The sequence below is a fragment of the Schistocerca serialis genome, chromosome 2, assembly GCF_023864345.2.
Source record: "Schistocerca serialis cubense isolate TAMUIC-IGC-003099 chromosome 2, iqSchSeri2.2, whole genome shotgun sequence".
NCBI classification, from domain to species: Eukaryota; Metazoa; Arthropoda; class Insecta; order Orthoptera; family Acrididae; genus Schistocerca; species Schistocerca serialis.
This window is the reverse complement of record NC_064639.1, coordinates 813,888,519-813,903,996: the sequence shown is the minus strand read 5'-3', so window position 1 is coordinate 813,903,996 and position 15,478 is coordinate 813,888,519. Positions and strand designations below refer to the sequence as shown.

Below are 15,478 nucleotides of genomic sequence, written 5' to 3'. Positions count from 1 at the left end.
TGTTGGTATTGGCTGTATGTAGCATGCAGAATGGTAATAGCAAAAAATAATTTTATTGTGATAATACTGAGCTTATTTACATGCATAATTTTTTGGTCTGTTATTTGAGATAATGATAAGTGGAGACAGTTCTACGTGAAGGACAGCTTTTTACTCAAAGGGAAGTGACATAGTCCATTATACATTCTTGTTTCTGAGATATTTGAATCTGAGAGCAGAGGCCAGAAATATTTTATTTAATTTCTTCTAGAGAATTATGACTTGCAACTTATGTCTGATATTGTAACAGATTCCTTTCTTTCTTTTTACTTCAATATTTTAAATTTTCTATGATATTTATGGCTGAATGTTACAGAAAACCATTTTATCTATCTTCATGAACATTTCAGCCAACAAAATGACATTCATTGGGCTTTTTAGTTCATTTCACATAATACTACCCCAGTTTACTTTTTGGAACAGGTGCACAATTCATAACTGTTTTCAATTAAAGAAGTCTTGAATAAGCTTCAACTTGTCACAGTTAGATTTGTGAAAGATTTTCTTTATGCCATGACCAGTTTTCGATGAAGGCCTATTATCAGACATCTTCATTTACTTGTTGTTACTTTTGCACTCCAAAGATGCACGGCAAGCTACTTGTAAACACTGTGACAAAAAAGGAAATATTTTAATGTAAATACAGTTAAAAAATTAACAAACACTGTAAATATTTTTGAAGTAAAAAGCAGGTATTCCTCCAGCACATTTAGGCTTGACTGTTGACCGGCTAACATATTTCACTTTCATACTCCAGGCACTGTTGTGAAATTTAGCTCACTGTGTCAAATAACAAAACAATATGCGTTGTGGGTACGCAGGGTTGGCAGTAAGTCAAGTGGCTAATTTCTATGTTTTCATTTGGATCAGAAACTTTTTACCCACTTTTTAGACCAAATTAAACAATGGAAAATCCAATATGGAATACCAACACTATTATGGAAAGGATAGATTGCTAGTCACTGTGTAGGGGAGAAGTTGAGAGGCAGACAGGCCCAACAAAGAAGACCTTCTTCCGAAATAGAGAACACTCACACATTCACACAAGTGCAACTCACTCACACGTGACCACTGTGTCTGGCTGCTGTGGCCAGGATGCAAACAGCAACTGCACCTGACAGGGAAAGCAATCTAGTGAGGGTGGTAGAGGTAAGGAGGTGGCTTGGTAAGGGGGGGGGGGGGACAAAGGGATAACAGGGTAGGGGGGGTGTAAGGTATAGCACTGTATGTGGGAGCATGAAGGGGGACATGGTGGAGACAGGTAGTGCTCTAGTGCTTCTAGGTGCTATCAGGTTTGGTAGGGGGAGGGGAAGAAGTAGAGAAGGGGGGGAGGGGGGAAACGAGTGATTGTGTTAACGGAATAGAAGGCTGTGAACGACTGGGGTGAGAACAGTGAAGGAGATATGTAGGTTGAGAACAGGAACTAGTGAAAGTTGAGGCCAGTGGTGTTAAGGGAAAGTAGGATATGTTGTACGAATAGTTCCTACCTGCGCATTGTAGGAAAGCTGGTGTTGGCAGGAAGGACTGGATGGTGCAGGCTGTGAAGCAGAAGGGAGGTACATTCAATTAGTGCTTCACAGCCTGCACCATCTGGGTCCTTCCTACCAACACCAGATTTTCTGAACTGCACAGATGGGACCTCTCCCTACAATACAAGGTTGTTAGAAATAATTGAATCAATTTCACAGATATGCTGAAGCTATATTATTTGACATATTGTCACAGGGCTTTGCACATATGTAGAAAAAGTAATATATATATATTACAATTGCTCCATATGTGCCTCCCTACTGATACAGCAGATATCAAGTCAATAATCAAGTTCTTCCCACATTCTGTGCAGCATGTGTCTATCAATCTGTTCAAAAACACTGATGATGCAGCCTCTTAGTTCTGGTAGGTTTTTTGGTAGAGGAGGCAGAAACACGGAATCTTTCACATAAACCCACACAAAAAAATCACATGGGGTTAGCGCCAGAGAGTGTGGAGGCCATTACATGTATTGCTGACCATCAACCGCATAGTGACCGATCAATCAGTTTCTCAATTTCCTGTTTAATTATTCATCAACATCATGGTGGAGTGCTATGGAGCAAAATCCAGCTGGTAGATAAAGTCCACACTCTTGGTCTCCAGTTGTGGCATGAGCCAATTTTCCAGCATGTCTAGATATAACAGTCTTTTCACAGAAGAAAAGGGGACTGTAAACTTTAAAACCTGAGACTGCACAGAATACTTTAACTTTTGGTGGATCTCAAATGTGCTGAATGATAGTGTGGAGATTCTGTGCCCCCAGATTTGCACATTATACCTATTCACTGCACCATTCTCAAAAAATGTTGATTCATCACTGAAGATGGGTGTCTCATAAAATACTTCCTCTTCCATAAGCTGTTGCAACTGTGCTGCAAATTAAGTGTCCGACTTTGTCATCGGGAGTCAGGAGTTGTTGCAATTGCAAGTGGCTTCAGCTCCACTTGTTTCCTTAAGATTTTCCAAATAGTTAAATGCATTATGTCCAACTCTCTGCTTGCGCCATTTGTCAATTTCTGTGGGCTGCATACAAAACTTTCCTGCACGCGGTCATCTCTTTCTTCGCTCACTGCAGGCTGACCCTCTTGCAGAGGCACCCTGAAGTTTTAATCTGCACAATTACCGAATGGAATTGGCAGAATATGGATATTTGTTGAACTTTGTTCTTAAGTGTCATTGCACTATCATGGCAGACTGATGGAAATGTGTTTTAAGCACAACATAAGATTCCTCGGAATCTGTTGCCTTCTTGCCCAACTGCTCACTGCTGGATTCTCATGGCCAAAATCTGAAGTGTGACTGCAACGATACAAAAGTTTTTGAATATTTGTGTGTGAGTGTTGAGTTTGTGACTATATGTCACTACAGTGAATCATGAAGTCACTTCAATCATTTATAATAACCTTGTAAATCCTACATTTATGTATCTGCCCTGCCCTCATGCTTTACTAGTCCCTGTCGTCCACCTACCTGTTCGATCCCTACTCTTACGCCAGCACTACACAGCCTTCTATTCCACTAATACATCCACTACTCTTTTTTGCCCTTTTCTATTTCTCTCCTTTACCACCTCATCCCCCCAAACCTCCCAACTGTGCCTTGCAGTCTTACCCTGCACCCACTACATCCCTGCATGCTCCCACAAGCAGCACTAAACCTTCCCCCACCCCTACTCTGTACGTCTCCCCCTCCCCACCCCATGCCACGTCCTTACACCACCAATCATGCTATGTTGCTTCTCCTATCAGACATAGTTGCTGTGCACATGCTGGCAACAGCAGACACAGACTATTGTAGTGTGTGTGGGAGTTGTGCTTGTGCAAATGGGTGTGTGTTTTCTACTTCAGAAGAAGGCCTTTTATCTGAAAACTTAAATTTACAGCAGTCTCTTCATGTGCCTGTCTGCAACTTATCATTTCCTCTATATGGTGAGCAGCAATTTATTCTTTTCATAATATTTTAGACTAAACTGTTTGTTGGTTTAAAATATTAGACAAGAATATGTTGTTTGCTGGCACCATTTTCCTATATTTATGAGCTGTTTTCCTGGCACTGATTTATTTACATGTTCATAGATCTTGTCTGAGATAACTTGGTATTACATGGAATATGGCAGTTGGTTTATAAGTAATATTTAAATTATTAAGTTTTTTCTGTAATTTTAACGTACAAGAAAATGTAATAAATGTGGCCCTTCACATATAGATACTATCTGTTCGGAACATGAATGTGATAATACGGGTGCTGAATAAATAAATATAAATAAATAAATAAAACTTCATTTATGATGGAGTAGGAGATGTCAAGCGGTAATGATTTCAGTCTAAAAACAAACTTTTATCTGCCAGCATCTTTAATTTGAGACAGAGGTAGTCAAATGTTTTTACGTCACCACACTTCATTCCTTTCTACACACGAAAGTGGTTACATCTTGGACAGTGGAGGTTATTTTTGTTTCTGGTGCTATGTGTATGACTGTTGCTATTATTCTCAGTTTGTGACTAGTTCTTCATAAGAAAACCTTCATTAGAGAGTTACTGCACCAGGCTATTGTTAGTGTGACTCGTTTTTAAAATAGCTACATGCTGTTCCAAGGTAGACATCTATTGCCATCATTAGAATTATTGTGAACAATCAATTTTTCTGTCTGTGTGAGGAATTTTCTCAGAAAATTACATGTTTGGTCCTGTGGTTGTGATTATGACTTTAAAATTGCAGGAAGTATTTTAATGGATTAGGGACAAATACAAGTAAATTGAAAGTGCACATGGGAGGAATGATAGTAAAATACCTCACTTTCCAGAACTTGCAGTAGTTGTTGATTGTCAGCTAAGATTACTTTAGTATGTTGGAAAAAAAGGAAAACAATTTTTTATATATACATTTCTTTGCAATTAGGATTAATATTTTGTCTTCAATCCTCAGGACTAAATTTGTTGTTTGATACCAACACTACATAATTAATACCATTCACATGCATAGTTTAGTCTTGGCATGTTTATTCAAATTTGTGTACCCTTTAGTTGATATTGCGAGCAAATATAACTCTATTGTAGTCAGTTTCTCCTTCAAATTTTCATAAGACATTTGTTTTCTATGATCTTTTCATTTTTTATGCTTTCTGTGTTCAGTATTATTTGTAGAAATAGTTTTCAGTATAGAATTCTTTGCATTGATTTGAATACCATTGGGACTTTTAAAATTTCACCCAGTAGTATGAGTTTGTTTTTGCAGACATTGGATGCTTTATCATTATGCAAACTGTTATACCCAGTATTTCAGTATTCTTACTTGCACAAACTGTGTGTTTATTCATTTTTGAATGTCCAGTCTTTAAAATTTATTTTGTTTGTTTTACTTTAGGGCTTGAAGTCTTAGAAAATGTCACACCAAATGAAGGGAAGAAAGGCCATCCATTCCTTGCTGCATCAACACCAAATCACAGTGCCAGAAATAATGGTGACATCTCAACAAATCATATGTAAGCTTGTTAGAAACGTGTATTAATATTTTAGTTGTAGTGCTGTGGAAAGAGAGAGAGAGAGAGAGAGAGAGAGAGAGAGAGAGAGAGAGAGAGAGAGAGAGAGAGAGAGGAGATGAACAGAGTGGGATGGATACATGCTTCAAAAGAATATTCTTACCTCTATGTTTTATTGAATAAGTAGTTCATTTATCTTAGCTGCTGCAAAATTAACGTCCAGTTCAGGCATTGTGCTACGCAGGCTGCAGCTGTGTTAACCCAAAAGGCAATTTCTTTTTCCTTTCATTCTTCAATGTGAGGAGACTCCCAGATTAATGTTTTTGTTATCTGCTTCTAAAGTTCGGAATAGGATAAGAAACAAGTGCTACATGCAAAAAAGACAGTATGCCTAACCTTCCACAACATTCAGAACAGAATTCTCCAGGTTCCAACAGTAACACTAAGTGGCAGCAATGTACAATTCTTTGGGACTGACATCACTGATACATTCAGTGGAAAACCTGTATTGACATTATTAGTTCCAGGCTAAGCAAAATTTGTTTTATGCTCCACTCAGTGAGGGACGCGCTGAATTCCAGCACATTGACATGCATGTATTTTTGCACTTTTCTATTGAGTACTATGCTATGGAATTATTTTTCATGGTCATAGTTCTGAATCGGGGAAATTATTTATACTGTCAAAAAGATGCAATCAGAATAATCCTGTGCAAAATGCAAAGGAAATGTGTACACCGCTTTAAAAAAAATTAAACATACTACTTCTCCCTAGCCAATGTTTTATTAAACAAAACATCAGTAGATTTCCCAGTAATCTGGACAGTCACCATCATGTGATTCTTGAGTTTCTCCCAGCGTATTTGATAATCAAAATATCCACGGGTGTGCTGCCAGTCTATAGTGTCCCAACGGGCACAATATTTCGGCGATCATACATGTCGCCATCATCAGGTGAACTGACGGACTGATCTCCTGTGAACATGCCGGCACGGAGATCCGTACGCTATGGCTGCTCAGAGGGAACTGGGTTCGGTCGCAGTGGCGGCCGATTTAAATATCCACCGTCTGCGGCGCGCTCCCTCCGCCGTCCGCGCCCCGTGCCACGGTCACGCGGTGGAACAGATTGCGACGGCGTCTGAGATGACGTCAGTGTGATGGCTCTGTCCACCATGGTCGTCACAACTATACGTTTGCTCCATTTACTCTTGATTAACCCAATCGCTAGTTCCCAAGCCTTGCTAAGATTATAGCCACAGTCACGGTTTATGAGATCGTCATTGGTGCGAATTTTGATGGCCTCTCTAACAACTCTGTCCCAGTATCTCGACGTCTGTACCAGAATCCTCGTGCGGTCATACTCCATGGCGTGATTTTCCGACAAACAGTGTTCAGCGACCGCCGACTTGCTCGGATACATCAGTCGAGTGTGCCTCTGGTGTTCACGGCATCGATCCTCGACGGTACGCATCGTCTGACCAATATATGACTTGCCACATTGACACGGAATCTGGTACACGCCGGCCTTCCTCAAACCGAGGTCATTTTTGGCGCTCCACACCAGTGCACGAGTTTTATTTGGAGGACAAAACACAGTTCCGACCTGGTGTTTCTTCAGAATGCGGGCGATTTTCCCCGAGAGTGCGCCTGTGTATGGAATAAATGCAGTGCCTACCTCCTCCCTCGTGACTTCATCCATCTCAACAAGTTGTGCTGCAGTGGTTGGGCGGAGAGCACGTTGAATCTGCCACTCTGAGTACCCATTTTTTCGAAATACAGTTCTCAGATGTTCCAATTCCTGGGGTAGACTCTCTGCATCAGAGATAGTGCGCTCCCTATGTACTAGAGTTTTAAGTACCCATTCCTCTGTGAAGGGTGGTGGCAGCTGTCTGCGTGCAAATACAGATCAGTGTGCGTTGTCTTCCAATACACCCCACGACCTAGGATGCCGTCAGCCCTTCTCTTGACCAAGATGTCAAGGAAAGGTAATTTACCCTCTGTTTCAGTCTCCATAGTGAATTTGATGTTGGGGTGTATGGAGTTTAGTTGTGTAAGGAAGTGAAGGAGTTTATCCATACCATGTGGCCAGATGACGAACGTGTCGTCCACGTAACGGAAAAAGCTAGTAGGTTTCCATACGGATGACGACAGGGCTTCCTCCTCGAAGTTCTCCATGTACAAGTTCGCTACCACTGGTGAGAGTGGGCTACCCATGGCGACTCCCTCCGTTTGTTCATAGTATTCTCCATTAAAAAGAAAATACGTGGAAGTCAAGACATGCCTAAAAAGTTCAGTGGTCTTCTCGTCAAACTTCTGACTAATCAATTCTAGTGACTCTCGCAGGGGTACCCTCGTAAACAAGGAAATGATGTCAAAACTCACCATGATATCTGACTCGTCCAACCTGAAGCTATCAAGGCGTTTAACAAAATCCACGGAATTACGAATGTGATGAGGGCATTTACCCACATAAGGACTTAATATTCCCGTCAGGTATTTGGCCAACAAATATGTAGGTGCCCTGATGTTGCTGACAATGGGGCGTAATGGTACCCCCTCTTTGTGAACCTTCGGGAGTCCATATAGTCTAGGCGGTACCGGACCTTGGGGTAACAATTTCTTAGCGTCACCCTCCAGTATATCTGCGTCCTTGAGAAGCGCCCTCGTCTTGTTCTCCACCTTCTTTGTAGGGTCAACGCTGATCTTCCGGTAGGAATCGTCATTTAGCAGGCTCTGCATCTTATCAGTGTAGTCCTTATGGGAGACAACAGCTATAGCATTGCCTTTGTCAGCCGGTAAGACAACAATTTCAGAGCACTCTCTCAGATCACGAATGGCCGCCCTCTCTTTACTGCTGATATTTGACTTCATCGGCTTAGATTTCGTCAACGCACGACAAGTTTCACGACGTATTTCCTCGGCTGATTCTGGCGGAAGTCGAGCTGCAACCTGTTCAACAGCACTAACAATTTCTGCGACCATTGCGCTCTGAAATTGTTGTCTTACTGGCTGACAAAGGCAATGCTACAGTTGTTGTCTCCCATAAGGACTACACTGATAAGATGCAGAGCCTGCTAAATGATGATTCCTACCGGATGATCAGCGTTGACCCTACAAAGAAGGTGGAGAACAAGACGAGGGCGCTTCTCAAGGACGCAGATTTACTGGAGGGTGACGCTAAGAAATTGTTACCCCAAGGTCCGGTACCGCCTAGACTATATGGACTCCCGAAGGTTCACAAAGAGGGGGTACTATTACGTCCTATTGTCAGCAACATCAGGGCACCTACATATTTGTTGGCCAAATACCTGACGGGAATATTAAGTCCTTATGTGGGTAAATGCCCTCATCACATTCGTAATTCCGTGGATTTTGTTAAACGCCTTGATAGCTTCAGGTTGGACGAGTCAGATTTCATGGTGAGTTGTGACATCGTTTCCTTGTTTACGAGGGTACCCCTGCGAGAGTCACTAGAATTGATTAGTCAGAAGTTTGACGAGAAGACCACTGAACTTTTTAGGCATGTCTTGACTTCCATGTATTTTCTTTTTAATGGAGAATACTACGAACAAACGGAGGGAGTCGCCATGGGTAGCCCACTCTCACCGGTGGTAGCGAATTTGTACATGGAGAACTTCGAGGAGGAAGCCCTGCCGTCATACGTATGGAAACCTACTTGCTTTTTCCGTTACGTGGACGACATGTTCGTCATCTGGCCACATGGTATGGATAAACTCCTTCACTTCCTTACACATCTAAACTCCATACACCCCAACATCAAATTCACTATGGAAACTGAAACGGAGGGTAAATTACCTTTCCTTGAAGTCTTTGTCTAGAGAAGGGCTGACGGCACCCTAGGTCATGGGGTGTATTGGAAGACAACGCACACTAATCTGTATTTGCACGCAGACAGCTGCCACCACCCTTCACAGAGGAATGGGGTACTTAAAACTCTAGTACATAGTGTGCGCCCTATCTCTGACGCAGAGAGTCTACCCCAGGAATTGGAACATCTGAGAACTGTATTTCGAAAAAATGGGTTCTCAGAGTGGCAGATTCAACGTGCTCTCTGCCCAACCACTGCAGCACAACCTGTTGAGATGGATGAAGTCACGAGGGAGGAGGTAGGCACTGCATTTATTCCATACACAGGTGCACTCTCGCGGAAAATCGCCCGCATTCTGAAGAAACACTGGGTCGGAACTGTGTTTTGTCCTCCAAATAAAACTCGTGCACTGGTGTGGAGCGCCAAAGATGACCTCGGTTTGAGGAAGGCCGGGGTGTACCAGATTCCGTGTCAATATGGCAAGTTGTATATTCGTCAGACGATGCGTACCGTCGAGGATCGATGCCGTGAACACCAGAGGCACACTCGACTGATGTATGCGAGCAAGTCGGCGGTCGCTGAACATTGTTTGTCGGAAAATCATGCCATGGAGTATGACCGCACGAGGATTCTGGTACAGATGTCGAGATACTGGGACAGCGTTGTTAGAGAGTCCATCGAAATTCGCACCAATGATGACCTCATAAACCGTGACTGTGGCTATAATCTTAGGAAGGCTTGGGAACCAGCGATTGGGTTCATCAAGAGTAAATCGAGCAAACGTATAGTTGTGATGACCATGGCGGACAGAGCCATCACACCGTCGTCATCTCAGACGCCGTCGCATTCTGTTCCACCGCGCGACCGTGGCGCGGGGCGTGGACGGCGGAGGGAGCGCGCCGCGGGCGGAGGGTATTTAAATCGGCCGCCGCTGCGACCGAACCCAGTTCCCTCTGAGCAGCCATAGCGTACAGATCTCCGTGCCGGCACGTTCACAGGAGCTCAGTCCGTCAGTTCACCTGATGATGGCGACATGTATGATCGCCGAAATACTGTGCCGTTGGACACTATGGACCGGCAGCACACCCGTGGATATTTTGATAGTCACCATCATGATACAAGGTGTAAAAAATTGTTAAGACTATTTCCCTATTTAACTAAACTGTATATCAACAGTTTTAAACTCTACAACCAGCTTCTAACAAAACATTGCTTTTACAGCATACAAGACTTTCTTGAATGTGATCTAACATAAATTAAATTATATATTTTTATTATGTTTCAAAGTCAAACTGTGTCATTAGAAATAACCTATTGTCTGTTAACAAACTTTTGCTGTTTGATTATGACCAGCAATATTATTTGAACTTTCCTTACTCTGGTATTATTATGAAAACATATGTAATTTTTACTAAATTTAAAACTATTACTAAATGCAGTGTGTCTAATTTCAAGTCTTCTGCAGCCTTTCGATGACTCAACACATCTACATTCTTTGAGTTGTTATTATTTAAAATATTAATTTAACTGCTTTGTGTTAAATTTTGTTTCCCTTCATCTTGTTAGATGAATGTTAAAGTGTTTTACATGGAAGCTTGTAATTATTTTTTAACTTTGTTGCTTATCTGAAGCTGTCTGTGCCTAAACAACCAACAAAGTGATTTAGACAGACAACATTCATTGAAGAGCAATATGGTTACAGACTTGTACAAAAAATTTACTGATAAGAATTCCTGCAATAGAATGTATGTGATATAGTCTGATGAGCCAACAAAAGAATATTTAACCCTCGCACCTCACACTAGAGTTGAATAATCTTGCATCTCAAAGAAGGGTTCACTGGACCCCAATAAAATATCATGTAACAATTGTTGTAAGCTAATTAATATATACATTAAACTTTCTTATTTATGTGGGAGATTGTAAGTAACTGTATAGCTTTCTTTAATTTTTTTTTTTTAATATTATAACAACAGTGCGCAACACAGTGTTTGCCAAACATGCATAGTATTATTTATAAATAATGTTTTGTATTTTTTTATGTTTAGCTTTCTTACATTTGAATGTGTATAATGCAATAGAATATCTTACTTGACTTTATTTAGTTATTATAATGTACTGTGTTTACAAATTTGGTACATGTCACACTTCAACACCATACTGAAAACTAGTGTGTGTGTGTGTGTGTGTGTGTGTGTGTGTGTGTGTGTGAGATAGAGAGAGAGAGAGAGAGAGAGAGAGAGAGAGAGAGAGAGAGAGAGAGAGCTTGAATGTATAAAGTAATATAACATAGTATAATATGATGGAGTTTTGATATTTACAGGATTTTTCGGCATAAGAAGTTTACAAAATTATTTACTATTATTGTATGTTTGTGCAGAAGTGTATAAAAAAGATGAAACTAATGTATATTAGAATGAAGTGAAAAACTACACTTAACATCAGTCACTATTTGTATTGGCAGTGCACACACATTTTTGTTTTTTTGTCTCTTTTTTTCTTAGACATAGTGAACATCTCACTTTACTGGTTAGAGGTTCTGGTCTGTCTGGTACCACTGTGTCTATTTCAAACATATCTTCCTGAGTTTTCTTCAAATGCCTTCATTGTGTAGGCGTATTCAATCTAGCCCTTAAGTATGGTCCAACCTTTTAAGTTCCATGTCAGTTCATGAATAAATTTTCTTTGTGACCTCTTTATTTCAGTATTATAAAGGGTAAACAGAATCATGACATTTATTTCACTTTGACCCAAAATGTCACAGAAAACCTTCATAGGCCTACTTCTTGTTGCACGTGCAGTGGCATAAGTTTTACACAGCTGATCAGAAGTGTCGGTACCACCGTTTGTTTTATTGTATGAAATTATCATTTCAGGTTGTCCTGTTGTTTCGTCTGTGTAATTTGAGTATTGCATGGTAGACAGCAAAAACACAACTTCATTCTTCTTTGGGACATACGACAGTAGCGCCTTACTGAAATCAAAGGCAGATCGTGTTTTCTTGACATTTCGAGAATGTAAAAATGATTGTGTTATTTCAGACTTATTTTTTCTTACAGTTCCCAATTCTGTCAAACCAAAGTTTCAGTCATAGTCTGATAAAGAGGAATTGACAAAAACCAGTTGACAACAATCAGGTTTCTATTAGTGCCATTGAATGGTTCCTGATTACTGTCTCGCATAATAAGATGGAATACTGTTTAACATGTAATAAGTCTTGGAATCATTCGACGTCAAAATCTTGATTCCATATTTGTCCGGCTTTTAAGACACACATATTCTGAAAGGGCAGTTGCACAGAAACTCACTACCTGCTTGTCTATTGTACAGTACTTGAAAGGAGTATATAGAGATTTGCAGTTATCAATAAATTTAGTCCAGATGTCCCAAATGGGTGCAAATTGGTGTTCTTGTTTTCTTTGCATGCAGATTGCTTTGTCATCAAACATGAAACAGGGCATTGCCAAATGTGGGAGACCAAAGTTCTAAATTTGTCTTAGCAGCCATATTTACTGCTCAGAGTTACAAGAGACCAATTGATTGCTCTCAGTTCTACATTATTTGTTGTACTATAATACCCAATGAACCATGGACCTCACCATTGTTGGAGAGGATTGCATGCCTCAGTGATACAGATAGCTGTACCATATGTGCAGTCACAGTGGAGGTGTATCTGTTGAGAGGCCAGACAAATGTGTGTTTCCTGAAGAGGGGCAACTGTCTTTTCAGTTGTTTCCAGGGTAACAGTCTGAATGATTGGCTGATCTGGCCTTGTAACATAACCAAAACAGTCTTGCTGTCCTGGTACTGCAAACAACTGAAAGCAAGGGGAAGCTATAGCCATAATTTTTCCCAAGTGCATGCTGCTCTACTGCATGGTTAAATGCTGATGGTATCCTCTTCCCCATTTGAATCTCTGGGCGGGGACGAGTTGAAAAGCATAGTGAACGCATTATTGTAGCCAAGATAAACACGGAGCCCACACCCACCACAGTTGTACAAGTTCATATGCCAACTAGCTCCACAGACGAGGAGGAGGTTGAGGAAATGTATAATGAGATAAAAGAAGTTATTCAGATAGTTAAGGGAGCCAAAAATTTAATAGTCATGAGGGACTGGAATTTGATAGCAGGGGAAGGAAGAGAAGAAAAAGTATTAGGTGAATATGGACTGTGGGAAATGAATGAAAGAGGAAGCTGCCTGGTGGAATTTTGCATAGAGCATAATTTAATCGTAGGTAACACTTGGTCTAAGAATCATGAGAGAAGGGTGATACATGAAAGAGACCAGAAAGTTTCAGATTGATTATATAATGGTTAGACAGAGATTTAGGGACCAGATTTTAAATTGTAAGACATTTCAGGGGCAGATGTGGAATCTGACCACAATTTATTAGTTATGAACTGCAGATTAAAACTGAAGGAAATGCAAAAAGGCAGAAACCTGGATAAACTGAAAGAACCAGAGGTTGTAGAGGATTTCAGAGGGAGCATCAGGGAATGATTGACAAGAACAGGGGAAAGGAATACAATAGAAGAAGAATGGGTAGGTTAGAGAGATAAAATAGTAAAGGCAGCCGAGGATCAAGTAGGTAAAAAGACAAGGGATAGTAGAAATCTTTGGGCTACACAAGAGATATTGAATTTATTCGATGAAAGGAGAAAATATGAAAATGTATAAATGAAGTGGGTGAAAGAGAATACAAACGTCTCAAAAATGAGACTGACAGGAAGAGCAAAATGGCTAAGCAGGAATGACTAGGGGACAAATGTAAGGATGTAGAAGCATGTATCATTAGGAGTAAGATATATACTGCCTACAGGAAAATTAAAAGAGACTTTGGGAGAAAAGAGAACCACCAGTATCAATATCAAAAGCTCAGATAGAAAACCAGTTCCAAGCAAAGAAGGAAAAGAAGAAAGGTGAAAGAGTATGCAGAAGGTTTGTACAAGGGAGATGTACTTGAGGGCAATATTATGGAAATAGAAGAGGACATAGAGGAAGATGAGAAGGGAGATACGATACTGCATGAAGAATTTGACAAAGCTACAGGAGTAGACAACATTCTGTTGGAGCTGATGATAGCCTTTGGAGAGCCAGCCATGACAAAACTCTTCCATCTGGTGGGCAGGATGTATGACACAGGCAAAATACCCTCAGACTTAAGAAGAAAATAATAATCCCAAATCCAAAGAAAGTGCTGACAGGTGTGAAAATTATCGAACTATCAGTTTAATTAGTCATGGTTGCAAAATACTAACACAAATCATTTACAGAAGAATGGAAAAATTGGTAGAAGCCAATCTTGGGGAAGACCAGTTTGGATTATGGAGAAATGTAGGAATATGCGAGGAAATATTGGCCCTACGACTTCTCATAGAATATAGATTAAGGAAAGGCAAACCTATGTTTATAACATTTGTGGACTTAGAGAAAGCTTTTGACAATGTTGACTGGAATACTCTCTTTCAAATTCTAAAGGTGGCAGGGGTAAAATACAACTAGCGAAAGGCTATTTACAATTTGTACAGAAACCAGATGGCAGTTATAAGAGTCAAGGGGCAAGCAGTGGTTATTCAATCTGTATATTGAGCAAGCAGTAAAGGAAACAAAAGATAAAATTGGAGTAGAAATTAAAGTCCATGGAGAAGTAATAAAAGCTTTGAGGTTCGCTGACAACATTGTAATTCTGGCTGAGAGAGCAAAGGACCTAGAAGAGCAGTTGAACAGAATGGACAGTATCTTGAAAGGAGGATATAAGATAACCATCAACAAAAGCAAAATGAGGATAATGGAATGTGATCGAATTAAATTGGGGGATGCTGAGGGAATTAGATCAGGAAATGAGACACTTAAAGTAGTAAACGAGTTTTTCTATTTGGGAAGCAAAATAACTGATGATGGTCATAGTAGGGAGGATATAAAATGTAGAATGGCAGTGGCAAGAAAAGGGTTTCTGAAGATGAGAAATTTGTTAACATCGAGTATAGATTTCAGTGTCAGGAAGTCCTTTTTGAAAGTATTTGTATGTAGTGAAACATGGATGATTAACAGTTTAGATGAGAAGGGAAAAGAAGCTTTTGAAATGTTGTGCTACAGAAGAATGCTGAAGATTAGATGGGTAGATCATGTAACTAATGAGGAGGTACTGAAAAGAATTGGGGAGAAGAAAAATTTGTGGTACAACCTGACTAAAAGAAGGGACTGTTGGTAGGACACATTCTGAGGCCTCAAGGGATCACCAATTCAGTGTTGGAAGGAAGAATGGAGGGTAAAAATCATAGAGGGTGACCAGGAGATGAATACAGTGAGCAAATTCAGAAGGATGTAGGTTGTGGTAGTTATTTGGAGATGATGAGGCTTGCACAGGATAGAGTAGCATGGAGAGCTACAGTCTCAGGACTGAAGACCACAGCAACAACGTGATAACTCAGTGGGTTTCAGTTTGAAGTAATTGCAAGTAATTTCTTTCTTCATCTAAGTGACAATCATGCCCAGCATTTCATGTATTAATAACAATTGGCATGCTTCAATTTAATTACAAATAGACATTGCTTGTCCTTTTGGTCCTCGGAGGTGAGAAACTAAATTTCTGGATTT

The 15,478-nt window shown here is 40.4% G+C and overlaps 1 protein-coding gene across 1 annotated transcript in view; it reads left to right on the top strand.

Moving 5' to 3' along the window:
* LOC126458053 (FERM, ARHGEF and pleckstrin domain-containing protein 1) overlaps positions 1–15,478 on the top strand; it is a 761,742-nt gene that overhangs the window by 664,780 nt on the left and 81,484 nt on the right. Inside the window, exon 12 of the mRNA XM_050094851.1 lies at positions 4,936–5,053. Coding sequence (XP_049950808.1) covers positions 4,936–5,053 — 118 coding nt within the window. The remainder of the gene's footprint in view (positions 1–4,935; positions 5,054–15,478) is intronic.